At 40.6% G+C, this 23,805-nt stretch overlaps 2 protein-coding genes across 24 annotated transcripts in view; one reads left to right on the forward strand and one right to left on the reverse strand.

Annotated features, from left to right (window-relative positions):
* CCDC66 (coiled-coil domain containing 66) overlaps positions 1–23,805 on the forward strand; it is a 90,447-nt gene that overhangs the window by 36,400 nt on the left and 30,242 nt on the right. For 8 of the 17 annotated variants that reach the window (XR_005601211.1, XR_005601207.1, XR_005601206.1 and 5 more), the window contains 3 exons: positions 559–596; positions 2,098–2,384; positions 4,085–4,212. Coding sequence is in view for 8 of the 17 variants with exons in the window: in XM_039546921.1 (XP_039402855.1) it covers positions 559–596; positions 2,098–2,384; positions 4,085–4,212; positions 12,961–13,044 (537 nt within the window). In the remaining 9 variants the exon portion in view is untranslated. Of the gene's footprint in view, positions 1–558; positions 597–2,097; positions 2,385–4,084; positions 4,213–9,220; positions 9,246–12,960; positions 13,050–14,861; positions 15,175–17,981; positions 18,117–23,805 lie in introns of those variants that run through there. The other 9 variants (XR_005601204.1, XM_039546926.1, XM_039546927.1 and 6 more) reach the window with 5 other exon arrangements.
* The window catches only part of TASOR (transcription activation suppressor), a 56,304-nt gene continuing 50,043 nt past the window's right edge, over positions 17,545–23,805 (reverse strand). For 4 of the 7 annotated variants that reach the window (XM_039546915.1, XM_039546913.1, XM_039546914.1 and 1 more), the window contains 5 exons: positions 21,043–21,202; positions 19,996–20,104; positions 19,639–19,817; positions 19,392–19,550; positions 17,545–18,705 (listed from right to left, as the gene is read on the reverse strand). In XM_039546915.1, coding sequence (XP_039402849.1) covers positions 18,152–18,705; positions 19,392–19,550; positions 19,639–19,817; positions 19,996–20,104; positions 21,043–21,202 — 1,161 coding nt within the window. In that variant the 3' untranslated portion in view covers positions 17,545–18,151. Of the gene's footprint in view, positions 18,982–19,391; positions 19,551–19,638; positions 19,818–19,995; positions 20,105–21,042; positions 21,203–23,805 lie in introns of all 7 variants that reach the window. The other 3 variants (XM_039546918.1, XM_039546917.1, XM_039546916.1) reach the window with 1 other exon arrangement.

Raw genomic sequence — 23,805 nt, forward strand, 5'->3', positions numbered from 1 at the left:
GACAGGGGGTGGCTGTGCCTGTGGATGGTCAATGTCAGCAAAACGTCTCACAGCCCGCAATCAGATTACCCTGATGGGCTGCAGGTTGCCCACCACTGCTCTAGTGGCCAGAACTTGTCCTTCTCTGGATTAGTGAGGTTCCCCCTAATGGCAAAACTTGGTCAAGGAATGTCATGATCTCAAGGGTGCCCCCTTGAGTCACAAACAACCTGTACACACCCTACCTCCAATCATTACTGGCATTACAGACCTTAATGTCCCTGGTTCTTCATACCTTTTGCATCAGCTCTGGAAATCCCAAACTTACTCTGCACATTTAACTTCACGGCAGTGTAAGTTGTCTTCAGAGAATTACATCAGCAGTGAATTTGGTCTGCAGTGTTTATAATAGCATCTCTTTGATTAAAGACTTAGATATGTATATTTCCCCTGAATTCAGGTCTAACACTACTTTAGGAACTTTAGAAGGAAAAAAAACATTTTGTCTTACAAAATAAAATATATATTATAAAAAAAAAATAGAATTTTTTTGTTTTACTTCTTTTGATCTTATTGTAGAAAGAACAATCTCAGAAGAGTCATTTGAATGAAGAAAGGTAGGTCTGCATTCTGTATCAGTTATTACAATGAAATTAAGAATGAGAAATTAGATATGTTTTAGTGCCATTTTTACTTTTTATTAAAAATATACCATTTTTTAAAATAAAAGTTTATATATATATATCAAGTAAAAAACATTTCAGAGAGTACTATACTTGGGTAAACTATGCTGATCACATGTGGAGTCTTTCAAAGTTTCTTTGGATTTGCTTTAGATTTGGAGTGTTCTGATCACCCTTAACCCCTTCATAACTGGAATTTAAGATGGCAAAGATACTGTACTTGTAGTGAGAGAAAAATACACACATAATTCCCTCATGGTTGTGGAGAAAAGCTTTAAACATGAACTTGACTGGTTTTCAGTGCTACAAGGCAAATTCAATTAATTTAACATTTATTACTAAAATACTGGATGATTTTTAAGTTAATTATAATTTGGGGGAGGGGCCTTACTCATGATTTTTGAATGGTTGGGATTGGCAATACAGGAAGTACACATTTTTGTAAACTCTCCTCCTGCTGTCACTGACTAACTTCCCTCATAGACTGCTTTAAGCACCCAAGTGCCAAATGAATCGGATTCCTTATTGAAGGGCCCATTCTTGCAACCTCTCTGTGTAAGGAGAAGATATTGGATCAGATCAAAATGGCCTTTTGATGTGCTTCATTGTGAGATAAAGGCATATATTAGACAGCAGAATCTGTCCCAAAATGAGGGCAAGTTTAGTTATTTAAGAACAGGACCTACTCTTCCTTTCTGTCACTTGGGCAGGGAACATGACCTTTTGCAGTATATATTTTTTGCTAGCACGTTTATTTGCATTTGCTTTCATAAAAAAGTGTTTAGAATGCATTTTATCCTTAAAAGAACTAGCACAGATTTAAATAATATGAATTACTTTTATAAATTTCATAGAGCTTGTTTTCAGGTACAGAGAGAATGATGAGCAAATGGCTAATTCTAGAAAACAGATATTTCTGTTAAATGTTTAAAATAAAAGTGTCAAATACTATAGAAGGAAAATGATAGGATGCCACTCAGTCTAGGAAATAAGAGCCCACAATTGTCTGCAAGCTAACAGAAATAGAATATTCATGGCCTGATTCTCGGGTCTGGCCAAGCCTTCAGACGGCTCTTTGGTCCCAAATGACCATTTTGGCAGGTGGGAATAACCAGATCTGTGTGGGTTCTCCCTTTCATCAACCCATGCAGCCTATCCTGTAGTGACAACAGAGGTAGCACAGAGTCATTATTCTGATTATTTGTCATCTGGGAATTCCTAATTAGCAAGATCCTTGAGTTTCTGGCCACTTTGCACTAAAAGTGTGAAAAGCGTAAATGTTTATAGTGCACATAAGGCACATAGGGGAGGGAAGACATCATTTTAGATTTTGTTTAAAGATCTATTAAACAATATTTCATTAGTTTTGAGGCGTATTAATAAAATGAAGCATATTGCTTGAAAATTTTGGTCTAACTAAAATTGTTTTGCACAGATCTGAATCACCACCTGTTCCAGCAGTTAAAAACAGATTATACCAAGTACAACAAAGGCAGATAAATACTTCTAATTTCCCAGTTCAGAATGGCAATAGTGGAAGAGAGAGAAATATCAACACAGACATGCAACAGAGGAAATCGTCTTCTCCAGTTATTGAACCTGAACGGCCACCCTCTTCTCATTTTATTCCCTATGTGCGAACAAATGAAATTTATTACCTTGATCCAGATGCACCAATGACTAGACCTTCAACACATGATCCACAATATCGACAGTTTAATGGTACTGAAACATATTGTAAACCGATATTAAGATGGGGGGAGGGATTATAGTGATTTAGTTTTAAGAGTTGTGTGAATACCTGGTGTAAATAGTGCACTGAAGTCTCTGACATTTATCCTTATAAATGCCTTTGACTAATCAGTTGTGGCGCAGTATTATACAGAGAGCCGGTACTTGGTAGGCCACTAATGGATAGTGTTAAAAGAAAATAAAGTTAACAAAGCTAAACATTCATATGCCCCTTCATGCTTCAGCCACCATTCCGGAGGACATGATTCCATGCTGATGATGTAGTGTGTTAATAAAATTTGTGACTGAACTCCATGGGGGAGAATTGTATGTCCCCTGTTCTGTTTTACCCGCATTCTGCCATATATTTCATGTTATAGCAGTCTCGGATGATGACCCAGCACGTGTTGTTTGATTTACAAACACTGTCACTGCAGATTTGACAGAAGACAGAGACGGTACCAATGTGAGATTTCTAAAAATAGCTACAGCACTCAACCCAAGGTTTAAGAATATGAAGTGCTGTCCAAAATCTGAGAGGGATAAGGTGTGGAGCATGCTTTCAGAACGTTTAAAAGAGCAACACTCAGATGCGGAAACTACAGAACCCGAACCACCAAAACAGAAAATCAACCTTCTGCTGGTGGCATCTGACTTAGATGGTGAAAATGAATATGCATTGGTCCACTCTGCTTTGGATCATTATTGAACAGAACCCATCATCAGCATGGATGCATATCCTCTGGAATGGTAATTGAAGCATGAAGGGACATATGAATCTTTAGTGCATCTGGCACATAAATATCTTGCGACGCTGGCTACAACAGTGCCATGCGAACGCCTGTTCTCACCTTCAGGTGACATTATAAACAAGAAGCGGGCAGCTTTATCTCCTGCAAATGTAATCAAACTTGTTTATCTGAGTGAATGGCTGAAATAGAACTGAGTGGACTTGTAGGCACTAAAGTTTTACATTGTTTTATTTTTGAATGAAGTTATTTTTTGTACATAATTCTACATTTGTAAGTTCAGCTTTCACGATAAAGAGATTGTACTACAGTACTTCTATCAGGTGAACTGAAAATACTATTTCTTTTGTTTTTTACAGTGCAAATATTTGTAATAAAAAATAAATATAAAGTGCACTGTACACTTCGTATTCTGTGTTTTAATCGAAATCAATATATTTGAAAATGTAGAAAACATCAAAAAATATTTAAATAAATGGTATTCTGTTACTGTTTAACATTGCGGTTAATCGCCATTAATTTTTTTAATCACTTGACAGCCCTAATACTAACCAAAATTTACAAGATAGGCAAAATAAAAAAAAGCTTCTTAAGGACTTAGTTTGTTTTAAGGATATTTACTTTGTATATTTTGACATGTAATATTGACAATTTGTGTTTTAATGGTTATGCAGCTTTAACTTTTTTGAATCTCAGCGTCTACTGGCATTAACAATTATTGTCTAACCCCTAGTTGTCTGATCTCCCATAATTTGTTGCAACTGTGAAAAGTTAAATCTATAGAAATAGAAAAAACATGCTTAAAAATAAACATTGATATTTTCTGTTAATTATAAAAAAAATCAAATTCTGCAAAGCCTATAAAAAGATTACTTCGAAGAAATTAAAGTAAAATTGAAACAATTACTTAGTATAATTAATTTGATTTATACTTATCTTTAGATTCTTGCCATACACCACGGCAGATTTTTAGTTCTGATCATGTGAGAGATCCACTTCTTAATCCTAATGTGGTGAAAAACAGAGACCGACAACAGGCAATCCTCAAAGGACTATCAGAATTACGCCAGGTACAGTATAAGCTAAATCTGTAATTAACATTTTAAAGTTTTGTATTTTCATAATCATTTCCCATCCTTTTAGCCCTATTCTTGATTCTATCCCTGTCTTTCATCCTACTTTTTTGCCCTGGTGTTTCTTACATTACTCTCATCTTTAGCCTCTTTCTTTTCCTAGCTTTGAGACAGTTGAGCACCTAAGAAAGTGGTCTTCCTGGGGAGAGGGTGATTCAGCTCTGGGATAAAAGTGGAATAATTTTTTCACAGCACATCAGGACCCTATCTTAAGGGTGTCAAGTATCAGAGGGGTAGCTGTGTTAGTCTGGATCTGTAAAAGCAGCAAAGAGTCCTGTTAGTCTATGGCCTGGTCTACACTAGGCGTTTAAATCGGTTTTAGGAGCGTAAAACCGATTTAACGCCACAACCGTCCACACTAGGAGGCACCTTATATCGATTTTAATGGCTCTTTAAACCGGTTTCTGTACTCCTCCCTAACGAGAGGAGTAACGCTAGTATCGGTATTACCATATCAGATTAGGGTTAGTGTGGCCGCTGATCGATGGTATTGGCCTCCGGGCGGTATCCCACAGTGCACCAGTGACCGCTCTGGACAGCATTCTGAACTCGGATGCACTGGCCAGGTAGACAGGAAAAGCCCCGCGAAGTTTTGAAATTCATTTCCTGCTTCCCCAGCGTAGAGATCTCATCAGCATAGGTGACCACGCACAGCTCATCAGCACAGTTAACAATGCAGTCTCCTGAGAATCGTAAAAGAGCCCCAGCATGGACTGCACGGGAGGTACTGGATCTGATTGCTATCTGGGGAGAGGATTCAGTGCTAACAGAACTGCGTTCCAAAAGACGAAATGAAAAAGTATTTGAAAGAATTTCTAAGGCTATGACGGATAAAGGCCACAGCAGGGACTCAGTGCAGTGCAGAGTGAAAGTTAAGGAGCTCAGACAAGCCTACCAGAAAACCAAAGAAGCAAACGGAAGGTCCGGGGCAGGTCGAAAAACATGCCGCTTCTATGCTGAGCTGCATGCAATTTTAGGGGCTGCGCCACAAGTACCCCACCCTGATCGTGGATTCCGAGGTGGGGTTGTAATCTCTGCCATGGCTGAGGATTATGCAGGCGGGAAGATGAAGATGAAGAAGAGGAGGAAGACCTAGCAGAGCACACAGCACTCCGTGAGCCCCAGCAGCCAGGAGCTTTTTATCACCCTGACGGAATTACCGTCCTCCCAGCCCTCACAAGCCACTATCCCAGACAATGACGCCATGGAAAGGAGCTCTGGTGAGTGTACCTTTGCAAATAGCAAACATTGTTTTTTAAGCAAGCCTTTTTTAATGATTGATTTGCCCTGAGGACTTGGGATGCATTCGCAGACAGTATAGTTACTTAGAAAAGTTTGTTAACATGTCCGGGGATTGAGAGGAAATCCTCCAGGGACATCTCGATGAAGCGCTCCTGTAGGTACTTCAGAAGCCTTTGCAGAAGGTTTCTGGGCAAGGCAGCCTTGTTCCGCCCACCATGGTAGGACACTTTACCACGCCATGCATGTAGCAAGTAATCAGGTATCATTGCGTGGCAAAGCATAGCAGTGTATGGTCCCGGTGACTGCTGGCATTCAAGAAGCATCCGCTCTTTATCTTGTTCTGTTATCCTCAGCAAAGTGATATCGTTCAGGATAACCTGGTTAAAAATCAGGAATTTAAGTAAGGGGGGTGGCCATTTTTCTACTGGGTTCGTGGACTACAGCAGCTTAAAAAAAACACTTTCCTGCACGTAGCAAAGCGGGGGGAGGGGAGGAGTGAAATGCCGATGATCTTTTCTGTGTTTGGTCACCGGCGATCTTCCCCAAGCTACCAGACACGCAGTGGGTGGGGGGGTGGGAAGGTTGTTGATTAGCAGGGAGCTAGCGTGGTATTAGCCATGCGTTGGGGGGGAGGGGTAAATCACTACAGAAGCCGAAAGACAGTGGCTTACCATGGCCGCATGCAAGCTGAATTCTGATGCCTGGACCTGTGTCTGTGAGATCTGTAATTCCAGAGCTGCAAGCACTCACTATTAAGATGAAAAATGCGACCTTGTAGGGAAATCACATGTGCTAGGTGAATAGTGCTGTTCACTGTGAAAGAGTATAACCATTGTTCTGTAAAATGTATCTTTCTAAATATTTATCTCCCTCATGCAGCTGCAAATTTTTCAACCATTCCTCCTCCATCCCAAAGGCTAGCACAGATAAGGCGGAGGAAAAAGAAGACGCGAGATGAGATGTTCTCGGATATTATGGAAGTTACACGCAATGAAAGAGCTCATCTGAATGAGTGGAAGGACATGGTTTCAAATTACAGGAAAGAGGCCAGTGAACGTGAGGACAGGAGGGATGAACGTGAGGACAGGAGGGACAACCGAGATGAGAGGTGGCGGCAGGAAGACCGGCAGGAAAATCAGCGGTGGCGGCAGGAAGATCAGCGGTGGCGGGATGCAACTCTGGGGCTGCTGCGTGATCAAACTGACATGCTCCAGCGTCTTGTGGAGCTTCAGGAACGGCAGCAGGATCACAGAGTGCCGCTGCAGCCCCTGTATAACCACCCTCAACCCTCACCATGTTCCACATCCTCCTCACCCAGACGTGTAAGAACGCGTGGGGGGAGGCTCCGTGCACCCGCCCACTCCACCCCCGTGGACAGCCCAACCAGAAGGATGTCGTTACTGTGAATTTTTTTTTAATGGCCTTCTCCATCCCTCCTATCCTCCTCCCAAACCACACCCTTACTTCTCTCCCTCTTTTTATAATGAATCAATAAAGAATTCATGCTTTTTAAATGAGAGTGACTTTATTTGCATAAGTAAGCTGTACTCGAAGGGGGAGGGGGAGTTGCTTACAGGGACTGAGTCAATCAAGGGGGTTGGGTGTTCATCAACAAACACAGCAGTCACACTGTACCCTGGCCATTGATGAAGCTCGTTTTCAAAGCTTCTCTGATGCGCACCGCTTCCTGGTGTGCTCTTCTAATCTCCCTGGTGTCTGGCTGTGCGTAATCAGCAGCCAGGTGATTTGCCTCAGCCTCCCACCCCGCCATAAAGGTCTCCCCCTTACTCTCACAGAGATTGTGGAGAATACAGCAAGCAGTAATAACATAGGGGACATTGGTTTGGCTGAGGTCTGAGTGAGTCAGTAATGTGCGCCAGCGTGCCTTTAAACGGCCAAATGCACATTCCACCACCATTCTGCACTTGCTCAGCCTGTAATTGAACAGATCCTGACCACTGTCCAGGCTGCCTGTGTATGGCTTCATGAGCCATGGCATCAAGGGGTAGGCTGGGTCCCCCAGGATAACGACAGGCATTTCAACATCCCCAACTGTTATTTTCTGGTCTGGGAAGTAATTCCCTTGCTGCAGCCGTTTAAACAGAGTAGTGCTTCTGAAGACGCGAGCGTCATAAACCCTCCCTGGCCATCCCACGTGGATGTTTGTGAAACGTCCCTTGTGATCTACCAGTGCTTGCAGCACCATTGAAAAGTACCCCTTCCGGTTTACGTACTGGGTGCCCTGGCGCTGCGGTGCCAAGATAGGGATATGGGTTCCATCTATCGCCCCCCCACAGTTAGGGAATCCCAGTGCAGCAAAGCCATCCACTATGGCCTGCACGTTTCCCAGAGTCACAACCTTTCGTAGCAGCAGCTTAGTGATTGCTTTGGCTACTTGCATCACAGCAGCCCCCACAGTAGATTTTCCAACTCCAAATTGATTCCCGACTGACCGGCAGCTGTCTGGCGTTGCAAGCTTCAACAGGGCTATCGCCACTCGCTTCTCTACTGTGAGGGCTGCTCTCATCTTGGTATTATGGCGTTTCAGAGCAGGGGCAAGCAAGTCACAAAGTTCCATGAAAATGCCCTTACGCATGCGAAAGTTTCGCAGCCACTGGGAATTGTCCCACACCTGCAACACAATGTGGTCCCACCAGTCAGTGCTTGTTTCCCGGGCCCAAAATCAGCGTTCAATGGATAGAATCTGCCCCATTACCATCAGGATCTCCAAAGCGCAGGGGCCTGCGGTTTGAGAGAATTCTGTGTCTACGTCCTCATCACTGTCATCGCCGCGCTGCCGTATCCGCCTCCTCCTCGCCTCGGATTCAAGGTCCTGGTTCACCATAGACTGCACAAGAGTGCGCGAGGTGTTTAAAACATTCACGATTGCGGTATGGAGCTGAGCAGGGTCCATGCTTGCTGTGCTATGGCGTCTGCACAGTTCACCAAGCAAAAAAAGGCGCGAAACGGTTGTCTGCTGCTCAGGGAGGGAGGGGTGAGGCTGTACCCAGAACCACCCGCGACAATGATTTTTGCCCCATCAGGCACTGGGATCTCAACCCGGAAATGCCAAGGGGCGGGGGAGGCTGCGGGAACTATGGGATAGCTACGGGATAGCTACCCACAGTGCAACGCTGCAGAAATCGACACTAGCCTCGGACCATGGACGCACACCACCGATTTAATGTGTTTAGTGTGGCCGCGCGCACTCGATTTTATAAAATCTGTTTTACAAAACCGGTTTATGCAAATTCGGAATAGTCCCGTAGTGTAGACGTACCCTATAAGGTGCCATAGGACTCTTTGCTGCTATCTTAAGGGGATGACATTCCCACAACTGGTGTCTGAGCCTGTCAAGGTGTAGCTGTCCACTCACAGCAAAAGACTTAACAGGGCTGGCAATCATAGCAACTATGAAAAATATTTTACTTTGTTAATTTGAAGTATGAATTGTTATAAAACACCTTCCCTAAATTAGTTTTTTTTTGTCAACACTGAAATCTGTTTTTGGATTCCCAGTATATCTATAAAAATAAGAAGTGTCTTAACAAAATATATAACTGAATTTGTTCAAAAGAAAAGCGTGTGTACATTGGTATAAGCTACGTAGTGTTTGCTTCGTTACCTCTAGTAAATTAATGGTAATGACATAACTCCACAAGATTTAGTGAAAACAATTTGAATGCGATGTGTTTCTTTTTAGTGAAAAGTTTAAAATATTTAAGAGTACGGACACTGCACATAAAACATCAACTGATGACTCTGATGGCTACATAGTGTTTTGGATGGGGTCAAGATACTATTGAGATGATGTTGCTATCCATCTACTTAGTAAAACAGGAGTGATTTAGTGGATAATAGAATGTGGTTCAAAGCAAATATGCTCACTGCAGCTGGATGCAGTGAGTCCTTGTCTGGCTACAGAAAGAAAGATATTTTGGAGTTCTTTAAGGAGCAGTCAAAGAAATTGTGAGGAAAGGGGAACTCATGTGAACAGAGACAAGCAGGGAAGGGAAGCAGCAAGACCAGGTATGGGAAACACTTGCACAACATGTGCTCAAGAGGTGGGGGTATTTATGCATCTCAGTGAGAACACTCTCTCTACTTCAGGCCAGTCTTTCTGCATGGCCAGGCCAATTGAGGTAGTAGACTTGGATGACCAGCACAAATGCTTCATGGTTTTCCTCCACTAAACGACCTGATATGGGTGGGTGGGAGCGCAAAGTGCATACTATAACAAAACTCCTAAAACAGCTCACATTTTAATACCCTACAAGTTTGCATATCTTTCACACAGCACATTTTTCGTGTAAGTGACAGTAAGGAGCCATTCATAGGCATAACATTAATTTCTTTCATTCTGAACATTAAACATCAGTTTGAACTACTAAAACTGGCCTTTGCAAATAGTGTTTGTGTCACTTTATTTCATTCAGTGTCAGGTTCTTTTCAGGTTGCACTTCCATTCTGCCATTAAAAATTAATTAATGAAAGCAGGAACACTTACTAGTGGAACTTCAGCTCTCTGACCTGCTTTGCATTATTTTCCTAATGAGACTATGTCCTAATGTAGTGTCATATTCTTTGGTGCAGCAGTGGTCTAACCAAAAGATAAGCAGGTTCTACTAGCAATTTATTGGCAGAAGTAATTAATTTGCAGGTTTGACTAGTGCCACTTCTTTCACCAAAGCATTACAGCTATAGAAGCACGACAGATATGTTGGGTAAAGTAGCTAGAGGGAGAAAGTCTGAAAGCGTTCCAGTAGAACGATAAATAGTTACAATATATAATAATAATTACTGTGCTTCTAGGGAGACATGCTTCTGCCCCTGCACATTTGGTACACCAGTAGCAGATATACCCCCTTCCCCACACAATGCCCCTGCAAAATTTGAGGCTGGCAGTCATCCTTATTGTCCAATTCTGAATGAGCTAGCTGGGATTCCAAAATTGCCAGACCTTAGCTGGTATGTAAAGGTGGGAGATTGGAAATAGAAACTGTCTGTGTAGCTGGATCCATTACATTGTCCAATTCCATTTGGCTGGGTTTCTCTGAGCTCATGGAAATGCTTGCCAAAGATCCATCACTTTTGAATATTCCTCTAGCTACACCATATTTGCAAAATGGTGTTCAATTATGGGGACTGAAGCCAGCATGTTGCTGAGCATTCCTGCAGTTTGTTCTAGGTGAGCTTAGCAAAGAAGTTTGGTGTTAGTGCTTTACGGTGTTAATATCAGTGATTTTAGGTTTAGCGTAGGGGGGGTGAAATAGGGATGTTTTCCTACCTACAGGAATACAGGAGCAGTGGTAGCCTTAGCTGCCACCACTGCCTGGCCTCGGGAAGGCAGGGATTTTAAAAAAAAGTGTGCGTGGGGGGCGGGGGGGAAGATGAGCACAGCCTCCTCCCAAAAAGCAGAGATATCTTCTTCTCCTCTTTCAACTATGATGGAGCAGTGCTCCATTTTCTCCATCACAGCTGTAGCAAGATCTGCCACTCACGTGTCACTCAAACTTAGTCTTCAGGGAAAGGTGTGGTAGGAAGTAAAACAAAAAACCCCAGTGAGGTCTAGTCACCTCCTTTCCAGTGACTGACTAAAGCTGTACCTTAGCCCCTATTTGTGAGCAAGATCTCATAAACGTACTTTAGGAAGATGGCAAGTATCTTTCTTTCCCTCTTACTGAGAGGTTGCACAGGGTCATTTCTGGCAGATATAAGAATAGAACTGAGGGACCAGCTATTGTTCTGTCGCTCAATGGTCACAGCATGCAAGATGCAGCCCTGGTATAGTTACTGAGGGGCAAAAGAGCCTTTAGGCCACCTTTCCACTTTCTGAGCTCCTTCCAGGGTTTGTGCAGCCGCTAGTGTAAGTTCTGCTAACTTTGAGGCTCCTGTAACACTCTCAATGTTTATTATTAATCCTTTCTAATCTACTTAAATTTCCACAATGGTGCAAATTTGTGGGTTTTTAAGCTTTTTTTTTTTAAATCACAGTTGTGGGATATTGTGGGGGAGGGCCTAATACAATTAATGATAGACAGTGAGCATCAAAAAGTTAAAGCTTTTTAACTTTACACACAAATTGTCAACACTATATGTCTAAACATCTTTAAATCAAACTAAGTCCTTAAGCAGCATTTTTCTTTGTCTGTAAATGTCAGTTACTACTGATAGAAATATTTTTTCATCACTTTGTGTATGTATGGCAAAAACCAACATTTTACCAATAAAAATCTAATCTTTCCACGCCTAAATATATGACAGTAACATCATACCTATGGGCCTCGCCGCACCTTGGAATTGCCAAGCTCACTTCAAGTTTTGCCACTTCAGTTCCTGCCTCCCTCCTACCTCTAGGTTAGGGCTTATGGTGGGGGTGCACAGGAGCAAAAAGATTACATAAGCTCTTTGAGCGCAGGGACTGTCTTTTTGTTCAGCACCTAGTCCCCTGGGGTCCTGGTTCACCACTAGAGCCCCTTGCCACTACAGTATTACAAATAATAGTATGTTATGTTAGCCATACACTGCCCTTCTGCTGGGGAGTAGCTCCAAGGACCACACCAGCCACAAGTGCAGCTGGAGCAGCATAAAGGAGTTGTAGCAAGGACTAGAATCTCCACATTTTTAGTGTTACTGCCTCAGCTCATGTTGCTTTTCCCAAACCACTCTTCAGAATCAGTGTTTCAACTCTTTAACTATGCTCACTCTAGCTACTAGAGCTCACATGCCCCTCCAGAGGCAGGAATAGATCCCAACAGTCTTGATTTCCAGTTCTTTGTTGCCTTGCACATTCACACATGCAAGCAAATGCTAACATATATATGTGTGCCGGCTTCTACTCCAAGGAATGATGCACAGAGGAAAAAAAAAAATCACAGCTTACTATTGCTACCAATTATTGGTATAGTTAAAATGTTCTGGAATCCAGCTTTACTAAAAACCCATGCTAAAATGTGCTTTTTCTGTTGTTTTAAAGCCATAGGAAGTTACATACCAAAAACCTGTTAGAACAGCTGCAGTATTTAATTACATAATCATGTACTATTTGTGCTGCAGGATTCCTACCTCATTCAGTGCCCAGGATAGACTGTGAATGAAATAGAGTTCAAAGAACAAGAGGCCATTTCTGTTGTTTGAGGCACTGTTCTGGGAGTCAGAGCTAGGTTCCACTCCTTGCTCTGCCACAGACTTCCTACAGATGGAAGGCAAGACTCTCACATTCCATGTGCAAAAGGAAACCGAAGTAAAACAGCACCTGCACTCTTAGTAGGGTGTTTTTCCTACTTTGAGTGCTTGACTTACCATGGTTTTTTTTTTTCCAGAATTTACATATTTTAAACTGGTTAAAGAGCCTTAAAAGTACAACTAAGAAATAAAGTAGAAGCTTGCCATTGACTCCTATTTTGTAGAGAAGGAAGAGCATTTACTTTGTACTCATTTCAGGGTCTCCTCCAGAAGCAGAAGGAGTTGGAGACTGGTCTAATTCCAACCATAAATCAAGAAGAAAACTTTATTTCACCATTTTAAAAAAGGTACACACATATACAAAAAAATTCAGCTTTAAAAATGTCAGGCACAGCACTTTATATTTGCTACTGTAATTTACTAACTGCATCTAAATCTCTTTTAACCAAGCTCTTATCTCCTACATGAACTGTGACAGGTTATGTGGTTTTGTTCCCTTTCCTCCTCCCCCCATGTGGTTGTTTGAAGATGCTTGAATCTAATATATAATGCATTTGCTGTTTAGAACAATCTTCTGCTTTGAAGATTTCTTAAGATTATGTAGTAGAAAATCAGCAGTATAGAAAGTTTTTGTTTACATTAACTTTTTGTAGAAATTAAAATATGTATTTTTGATATAAATAAATGTATTAAATATTTAATGACTACCAATTTTTGCCTCACACTAAAAAAAAAAAAAATTAGAAGTGCCAAATCTCTTCCCCTTTCAGTGTTGCCTTGTCCAAAAAGCTGTCTGATCACTTAGATAAATAATTTGTGTGCTAGTGAGCAACCCAGCATATGTATTGAATATGCTAGCTAAAACTGAATGGCAGTGCTTATTGTCCAGCTATGCCAGAAAGAGGACAAGAGACAAGTCTGGGAGTACCTGGCCGATAGAAGCATACAGTGCAAATAATTCCATAATCATTTCAATATATAGCTGGGGGCTTCTGATATCTCTCCCCCTTATCTACCCTGGTCTCCAGCCAACCCACAGCAGGGACCTCACCCTCCCCCCCCTCCTCAAATAAGGGTTAAGGGAGACTATAAAGAGTTGGTTCCCTGCTATACCAGCCATAGGAGTCCCAAACCCTCCCCACCCCCATCCCCTCCCATTTCTTCTCCCTTAAAATGCATTGGTAAAGGATTTATCTGATCACTGTAGCCCTTCCCTATGGAATACCTGCAGTGGGCATCTTCCAAAAGAGGCACTAGCAATTAGCTTGGCCACCCCCGCCCATAGTTAACCAGGCACCCAGGCATCTCCTAATGCCCCCTTTAATATCAGCCAAAAACTTCTCAGTTCCCATGTCTGACAGGTGGACCCCATCCTCCCTGAATAATTCTAGTGCCTCATATACTATGCCTGGATGTGAAAAGACTGACCCTCCTATGGCATCCATGAATTTGGCCACCTGCCTATTCACATACCTCCTAGCCTTGTTGACCTTTCAGGGGCTTCGCAGCTCCCTGCCATGCTCTGCATTGCAGCATATCCAATCATACAATTTTTACTCCTGGGAGAAGTTCCAGGATCAGCCCCAAGTCCTTCTTAACTCTGACCATTAAGGCTATCCTTTACACAGTCCCACATTATCTTCCTCAAGGTGAACCACAATTATATCTGATGCCTGCTCACAGGCCCCTGCAGTGTAGAGAGGAGGCATCAGTTGGTCCCATAACATGCCCCTCCTCCCATGCCAGCTCAGGACTGCTTCACCCCTGAGGCCCAGCTGCAAACCTCCAGCCACCCTAGAAGCCCACCTGTGCACCCAGTAATGAAAATACAAAGGAAGATTAACACAGATTTTTTCCCCCTCCCTCTGCACACTTCAGAATAGCTATGCCCAATTGTCTGAATTGTCCTAACCCCCATACCCAGCTGGGCTGCTGCTGTTGCAGCCTAGATCCTGAATGAATGGGAACCAAAATTCATATGCTGGGCATCCCACTCTTGTCAGTCCCTATCTTGAAACTGTAGCAAACTGGTATGATGTGAGGGAACTCCCATAACAGTGACTAAAGAGTGGCCCATCCCTCCCTGGTCTTACCATCTTGTATGTATTTGAAGATAACTGCCTTAAATAAACATCAAAGACCATTTGTTTAATTTACAGGTGATAAACATTTGGCCATTTGTTAGGCAACAGTTTGGATAAATTCTCTCATTATATCCATGAGAAACACCACACACATCTGAATGTGCGCTTTGTAATACAGTTGTTTCTGTATGACAGTCTAAAGTTTAATGAAGAAAGGAAATTGAGAATATTTTTCTTCATGAGAAGAATTGCCCCTGCATGATGACTTCGCATGTGCCATACAGTGGCTTAGTTCCAATACCGTTTATTCTGTAATACAGAATACAGTTTGACATTCTGGAAGGAATAGCTTTTTGTATCTCTACTAAATACAGTAAAATGAAGTGAAGAAGCTGTTCTATTTTTAGAAGTCATTTTTATAGAAGTGTTTTACTTAAAATGCATTAAATTGGTATTTTAAAAAATGAATGCCAGCTTGAAATTAGCAAAAAAGGAGTACTTATGGCACCTTAGAGACTAACAAATTTATTTGGACATTAGCTTATGCCCAAATAAATTCGTTAGTCTCTAAAGTGCCACAAGTACTCCTGATTCTTTTTGCTGATACAGACTAACACAGCTACCACGCTGAAGCTTGAAATGAGTTAGCTAAAACTATTTTTTTTCCTAAAGCTATTATAAGTAGTGAGTGCACTTGTCATTTGTGGCTTAATAATCACATTTTGCCTTTAAAACGTTTGTCCCTTGGCTGTACTAAAACCTAAACTGACTGCAACAAAAATAAACTAGCAATTACTCCATTCCTTTTCCAAGCCATTTATCTGTTCTTCTGTGCCTTAATTTATGGAGTACCTGCACTGAACATCTGCCACAAGGAGCCACCAGCCATTAGCTTGGCTGCCTCCTCCCCCACACCCAGCTGGGTTCCCAGACATCTCCCAATACCCTCTTTTACATCAGCCAAAAATATGGCAGCACCTGAGTCTGACAGGTGCCCCCCATCCTCCTAAAATAACTCCAGTGCCCCATAGACTATGCCAGGATGTGAAATTACTGTCCCCCACCAAGCGCAACAAGAATTTGGTCACCTCCCTGTTCACATACTACCTGGTTTTGTCCACCCTGGCAGGGTTCATGGCTTGGAAAAGGAATGGAGTAATTGCTAGTTTATTTTTGTTGCATATTCAACCAATGTTAACCCCCAGAAAAATTCCCAGGATCTGCGACAGGTCCCTCCTAGTTCGAAGCATTAACTCCATCTCTTTAAGTGTTCCTAGATCATTTTCTCCCAAGTGTATCACCAATATATCCAATGGCTGCTGATGCGCTCACACAGCATACAACAGCGGTATCAGTTGATCGCATAACATGCCCCTGCCTGCATGCCTACTGAGTATGCTTTGCCACCGAATCCTAGCTGGGAGCCTTAGGGCAACGTGGATGTGTGCTTATGCACCCAAAACACAATACTGTGCCCACAGATCCACACCATTGTGTGTATAGCTTGTTGTCCTGTATCTGAAATGAGAACTGATTAATGTTGATTTTCCACCTGTGGTCTTATATATGTTCAGTTTGCATTAGACTACCAGCACCCAATTGTCTGAATAGCCTCTGCTTCCATATCTATCTGTGCTGCTGTTGTAGCCACCTCTGTTCTGAATGAGTGGGAGCTTTTCTTCTATTTTTAGAAATCTTTTTATAGAAGTGTTTTACTTAAAATGCATTAAATGGGTATTTTAAAAATGAATACCAGCTTGAAATTAGTTAGCTTTAAAAAAATAGTTTTAGCTACTATAAGTAGAAGCAGCAAAGAATCCTGTGGCACCTTATAGACTAACAGATGTTTTGTAGCATGAGCTTTCGTGGGTGAATACCCATGCATCCGAAGAAGTGGGTGTTTACCCACGAAAGCTCATGCTACAAAACATCTGTTAGTCTATAAGGTGCTACAGGATTCTTTGCTGCTTCTACAGAACCAGACTAACACGGCTACCCCTCTGCTACTATAAGTAGTGAGTGCACCTGTCATTTGTGGCTTAATAATCACATTTTGCCTTTAAAACAACATTTGTCCCCTGGCTGTACTAAAACCTAAACTGACTGCAACAAAAATAAAGTGTCTTGACAGAAAAAAAACAAAACCCAAAAACTTAGTAATGTAAGAAAACTCTTAGGTAGTAGTGGACTTTAACACTAAATTTAAAAAAAAAGAAACCAAACATATGGTAGTATACCAGTTTGTTTTACCATCCACATAGTATTTTCTGGAAATCTTCTCTATAGTATTTACAAGACTGTGCACAAGGGAAGTTGATACATTTGTGCTTCAATAATTGAGTTACTACAGAAAAATGTTCGGGGAGGGGGAAGGAGACAAAATCTAGCACAATACATATAAATTTTAAATAACGGGTGAGAACAGTAATTAAACTCTTATGAAGATATTCATTTTAGTGGCACTGCCACATTTAGCAGAACATTAAGTTCAGAGCCTAAAAGTACTGATAGACACTATCTGTTACACTACTATAGTAATTCAAGTTAAGACAGAACAAATCAGCTGTCTGCCATCTGTACATTTATAAGAAGATACAGAACTTTAAAACTGTAGGGCTATTTCCATGCAGTTGTGGTAAGCAGAAGGTACTAAACAGATTAATTAGATGCACACAAAAATGGTATTGAAATAAATTTTGCAGCAACAGTGTTCTGTATTTTAGAAACAGGATATAAAACAAAGCAAGTTGCTACTAAGTCCCATGTGCATGAAGAGTTTATTTTTTTTTTTAAATGGAACTGCACCATTGGTTACTCTAATTGAGGTATTTAGCCAAAATCCAGTATTTTATATATATATATATATTTTTTTTCATTAAAATAACTACACTGCCTTATCGCTATGTAAAAACATTTTGTACAAAATGTGTCCAATGTCAATCAAATAAATACATAACAGTTTTTATATTCATTTAAAGACAAGTGGCTTGGATACTCTATTACAGGTTTACTTAAAAAATGAAGCTTTGCTATTTCACATGCTTTAGGCAAACATTCAGTTTTACATTAAAACAGACTTCAAACTGAAGCCCAAGTACAGGTCAAATACAAATGTAAAAACTTAAAAGTGCCAACAAAACAAGATAATTCAAATACAATAAATGTTAAAAAATATATATTTATTTCAATTTTCAGATGCTTCAACTGGTACAGGCCATCATGATTTAAATAAGACGGAAACATTTGAGTTAAACGACAAGAAACATTTTGTTCAGAGAATAAAATAGAAACTGTTAATTCACTTTTTTAGAAACAGAAAGAAGTCCACAACAAACCTATAAAAAGTTTTAGTTTTGTGTTTATTTCTATTTTGAATATGGCCTGGAAGATTCACAATTTACATCCCAATTACTAGGAGATGACGACTTGTCTGTATCCATGCTCTGACTGTAAGCAGACAGAAAATAATTCCCACCTTCTTGGTTTTGACTTGTGGAAATTGGGTATGTTGTTCCCAGAAAAGTCTGATGAGTGAGAACATTAAAATGACTGAACTGATGGGACATACTTAATTGTCTACTGTAAACCTGAAAGTTGTTGAAAGGAACTTGTTCTACTGAATTGTTTTTGTCTCCTTCAGCAGAGCATACTGTAGAAACAGGAGTTATTGGCTGTATCTCCTCCAAATCAAGTTTAGAAGTTTTTTCCATCAACCCAATTTGTCCTTCAGAAGACAGCTGCATATCGGTTAGAGTTTTTTCTTTTGAATCTGTTCCATGTGAGCCTTTGGTCTCTGTCTGCAAAGCTTCTGAATGAGAATCATACTTTGAGGCATCACTGCAGATTTCTATTTGTGATGTTTCATCCCCTGAATCCAAAGACATATCTTCCTCGTCCTTTTCATCGCTTTCTACAAGAACTATATTAAGAAAGAGAAGTCCTACTCTATTGAAATATACGATTTTTAAAAAAAGCTATACACTACTCACAGAGTGTTATGCTTCGGGTAGGTAAATCCAATATCACTTAAGGCTTGGTCTTCTGCCACTCTTGTTCACTTACTCAACACACACACTTAACCCTCTGTGTGAATGTCCAGATATTCCGATGCTAAAAGCTTCTGCGCATTGTGTTCATGTTTAGTGTTGGGAAATCCCAACTCCCAGCTCCAAAGGGGTTAATGTCAAAACAGCATCTAAAGTTATACAGTAGGTCAGTATTTGATCAGACAATTACAGAATACAATTACTGACATCCAAGTTCATTTTGTTACCATTTCTAAATCTGTCATTAAGCTTATCCTCCCCTCAGAACAGAAGGGAATGTCATTTGGCTTACATATTACCTTACCCTCTTAATCAATCATCATCAGGCTTTCTTGGATACTGAATTAGTCAGTAATTCTGTACTAAAGATACCTTACAGTATTCCATCCCAGCATCCCTTTCCCATTTCTTAAAATACAGAGTACTTGAGAGTTGGGATTTCCTCACAAATCTACAGAGTTTGTTTTGTAAGAGTAAAGACACTACACTTAAAGGACTCCTCTGATCCACCCCACTCCTCTGATTAGCTGAAAAGAGTATAAAATATGCTGAATATTACCTGATTGTCTTTCAGGAACACCAGGTGAAGGAAGGTTGTTTTCTTCAGTAATTGAATTATGGTAGCCAACGAGATTTTTGAAGTTTTGCATAAAGTCATCAACTGTAGCAACTACTATTCCATTATCAGCATAATTTGAAAATGTTTTGACATTCTTTTCTAAATTTATAAAAAGAGAAAGAGGAGTGACTTAGTAACACAATAATATCAAACTTAAGAAAAAGAGCTGCAAGTTCTGGTTTTTTACCTGTTAAGAAGACAACATGTCTTTGTTGTATATTCTGAGCCTGAAGTCGGATAAGACAGTCTAATTCTGGAGCATTTCGTGTTTGAGAGTCACAGTTATGATAGGACAGAATCTCAACCATGTGTTTCTTCTGATAGGTATTCAGAAGTGTCAGCAGACTCAAGGCTTTAGCATTCATTCTATTTAAAAAAGAGGATTGGAGGTTTACATTTAGATCAATATTCAAACTACATAATATATCACATAATGAAAAATCAAGAAAATATTTTTGAAGGGAGTTAAGATTTTATATCTTTGAAAGCACTGTTTTTCTAACATGTCATTTCAGTACCTTGGTATTTAGAGTACATTGCTTACCTCCCAAGCTCCTTAAGTTTTTTTTGTATTTTACAGTGGACTTTCCACTGCCATTTCCCATCAGGTGTATTGAGGTCCTCAAGGAACTTTAGGAAATTTTTAAGTTTATCTATTTTGGAGACAAAATAATGTGTTATAATGTTTTTTAAAAAACATTTAAAAATCTAAGCCAAACACAAAAACTATTGTCTTCCATTTTACATATCTTTGATTAACAGCTGAAAACATAACCCCAGTACTGAGCTTTGCAAGAAGTGTCTTTTTTTTTAGATTCAGTTTCTAATAGATTACAGTTTGCTGTCAGTGGCCCAGGTCCACTACAGTTGTGTAAGTTTACACTAAATTTGACTCAAAGTGACTTATTGCCATTAAGAGAGATCCATTAAAAACAAATTAACTTACAGGGAGAGGGATAGCTCAGTGGTTTGAGCATTGGCCTGCTAAACCCAGGGTTGAGAGTTCAATCCTTGAGGGGGCCACTAGGCATCTGGGGCAAAAATCAGTACTTGGTCCTGCTAGTGAAGGCAGGGGGCTGGACTCGATGACCTTTCAGGGTCCCTTCCCATTTTATGAGATAATATATGGAGATATACCTATAAGTTTTGCTTCTGGGGGGGGTTTTGGGGTGGGAGGGAAGAGAGAATAGAGAGAACTATGCGGTCTTAAATAAAGGCTACAATTATAAAAGCTGTGTGATTCTTTGAGGACTGGAATATTAATGGTTTGGTAGCATCATACAAAAAGCTTTTCATGTCGAGGTAGCTATTCAGACTGACCCAGGCTGAGAGACTAGACTGACTTCTATATCAGCAGCCTATGAAATTTTAATTGGTGGCCCCAATCCAGTTGGCTATAGACAGCTATCTCCAGAAAGGCAAATAATAAAGTGCATATGAGAATAAACTGATTTAACCCTCTTTGTTACAAGCTTGATACATATGACTGCAAGAAGTTTTCATTGCCTCTCTTCTGTAGTTAAATGGAGGATTTAATTCTCAAGTGCTTTCTCTGTACTAAAAATTCATGATTTTTAACAAAAATTCTTACCAACTGTGACAGACTCTGGATTAAGAACAGATTCATCAGACACAACAAAACCGCCAGACACAAACAATTCATTGTATGTGTGGTTTTTCACATCATCCAAGCTATCAACACCAGCAAAGCTGACACATGAAAGCCTCTTCAGAGTTACTAAACCAGGTATCTGTTTAAAAAGAGAAATATATAGTTAGAATTAGAGGTGTACAAGTATGATGCAAGCAGACAAGGGAAGAGTGGTTGAGTTGAAACACCTACGAAAAAGAAAAGAAAACCAAGGATTACAAATTTTCCACCCCTATCACCATGCTAGCTTTTGGGTTCTCAGACAGACTTCCAGAAGTGACTAGTGTAGTTATTTCTGTGGGACTTGATCCCACAATGAAGTCATTACAGAAATGTAGGCAGAATGAAGGTGAGGAGGTTGGAAGTGATGACAATACAAAAAGATGAATATGCCACAAAATACCTTTCATCGCTGCCCCATCCCACTTAAGTTGTTATACATAGCCATCAACATAATATCCAAATGCACATAGTGAACAGACAAAGTTCCTTTTACTCTTCCTTAGTGCATCATGAAACTACACAGAATAGCATTAATGAAACCTCCATGGAGTTGAATACATAAGAATGATGGGCATGGACAAAGCTGTATGGGGAAGCTTGCAGTCTCTGTTCACAGCATGTCCAGGACTAAAGACCAAAAGGTACAATTACATCTATATTTCCAAACAGAAATTACATTAAAATGGAACTAAGATTGATGGACTTCCAAACAACCTTACTTCTGCCCCATAGTGATACCATGACACGTGATTAGGGCATTTAGCATTTGTGTTCCCAGATCAGAAGAAATTACAAAACACATTACATTTCTCTCTTCTGCCCCCTCACTGTGTCAATACAGTGAGGATGTGTCTTACCTTTGTATTTCCTTATCTTAACATTTTGGATTTATTTTCCATTTAACCTAACTTGGAATATCTTGCCTTTATAATGCTTGTTTGTGGGATAGCTGAAACATCCTTGTGTGTTTTACCCTAAATTACTAATACACACTCTCAACCTTAACCCCATTTTAACAGTTTTTGTCAAGGAACTCTTTAAAAATTAAAATATTCATACAAGAACAAAAAAAGGGCAAGAAACCAAAAGAGACTGTTATCTTGAGTTAGAAATATCACATGGTATGAAGCATCAAACTTAAATCACTAAAAGTTCTATTTCATCATCACTGCCAGATTTGCTGGTATGTTCTGGCAACTGTCATTTTGACATTACCCAAAGCAGGAAGACTGTACTACCCCCCTTTCTCCTTCCTGTACTCCAAAAGTCCCCCTACCTCTTGCATCTCCCTCCCCTGCATGCATACATTTTTCTCCTCCTTCCCCTACATGCCCTCAGCTTCCCTTTCCTAATCTTTTTGTTGAATAGATATAATGCAATAGGTAGCTTGTGAACAGAAAAATGTAGGATTAATGGTAATTTTTCCATAATAGAACATAAGAGCTGCCACACTGGGTCACACCAACAGTCCATCTAGGTCAGTATCCAGTTTCCAACAGTGACCAATACCAGAGCTTCAGGGGGAGTGTCCAAAACAGGGCAGTTTTAGAGTGAGCCACACCTGTCTTCCCTGCCAGCTTCAGGCAGTCAGGTTGCATCCCCAACCATCATCACTAATAGCCATCGATGGACCTAAACTCCATGAATTTATGTAATTCTTTTTTGAACTTGGTTATACTTTTGGCCATCACAACATCCCATGGCAATGGAGTTCCACAGGCTGACACTATCAACTTGATCACCATTATCCACATGCTTGTTGACACACACACAAAGAATTCAAAATATATTGGTGAGGCACAACTTCCCTTTATAAAAGCTGTGTTGACTCTTCCCCAACACACTGTTTCTCTACAGGTCTGATAATTCTGTTCTTTATTGTAGTTTCAACCTATTAGCATGGTACTGAAGTAAAAGCACACCACCCTGTAACGTACAGGATCGCCTCTGGAGCCCTTTTCAAAAATTGGTGTTACATTAGCTACCTTCTGACATCAGTGTGGGACAGTATTCAAATTTGTTTCCCAAAAATATCTACTTCAGCGCTATCTCCCACACATCCCTCAGCAATGAAGATTGAGCAAAGAATTCATTTAGCTTCTCTGCAATGGCCTTATCTTCCCTGACTGCTCCTTTCTTGGTCACTGGGTGGTCCCAAAGCATATTTGGCAGGCTTCCTGCATCTGATGTACTTACATTCCTTACTGTTAGTTTGTGTCTTTATCAAGTTGCTTCTTAGATTCTCTCTTGGCCAGCTTTATTATGCTTTTACACCTGACCTGCCAGAGTTTGTGCTCCTTCCTATTAGCCTCACTAAAACAGGACTTACACATTTTAAATGATGCCTTTTTTGCCTCCAACTGCCTTCATTACTCTGCTGTTTAGCCATGGTGGCATTCTTTGTCCTCCAATTGTCTTTTCTGATATGGGGTATACATTTAGTCTCAGCCTCTCTTATAGCTTATCTGTCAGCAGAGGCTGGTGCATAACATTCTTCATGAATCTCTCTGAATAAATGCCTCTTTCAAAATAGCTGCCATCTCCCTTCCCCCCACCCATGGGACAGAGGCCACAGCTGCTCTCAGTTAGGTGTCCCTTTTCAATACAGCTATTGACTGACATTGTTGCCAATTAAAGTGAAGCCAGCAGCCCTGTGTTAAGAGCGCCCTGGGTGGCCTCAGTTTGCTTGACAATAGGAGA

Source organism: Mauremys reevesii, linkage group 7 (assembly GCF_016161935.1).
Source record: "Mauremys reevesii isolate NIE-2019 linkage group 7, ASM1616193v1, whole genome shotgun sequence".
Lineage (NCBI taxonomy): Eukaryota > Metazoa > Chordata > Testudines > Geoemydidae > Mauremys > Mauremys reevesii.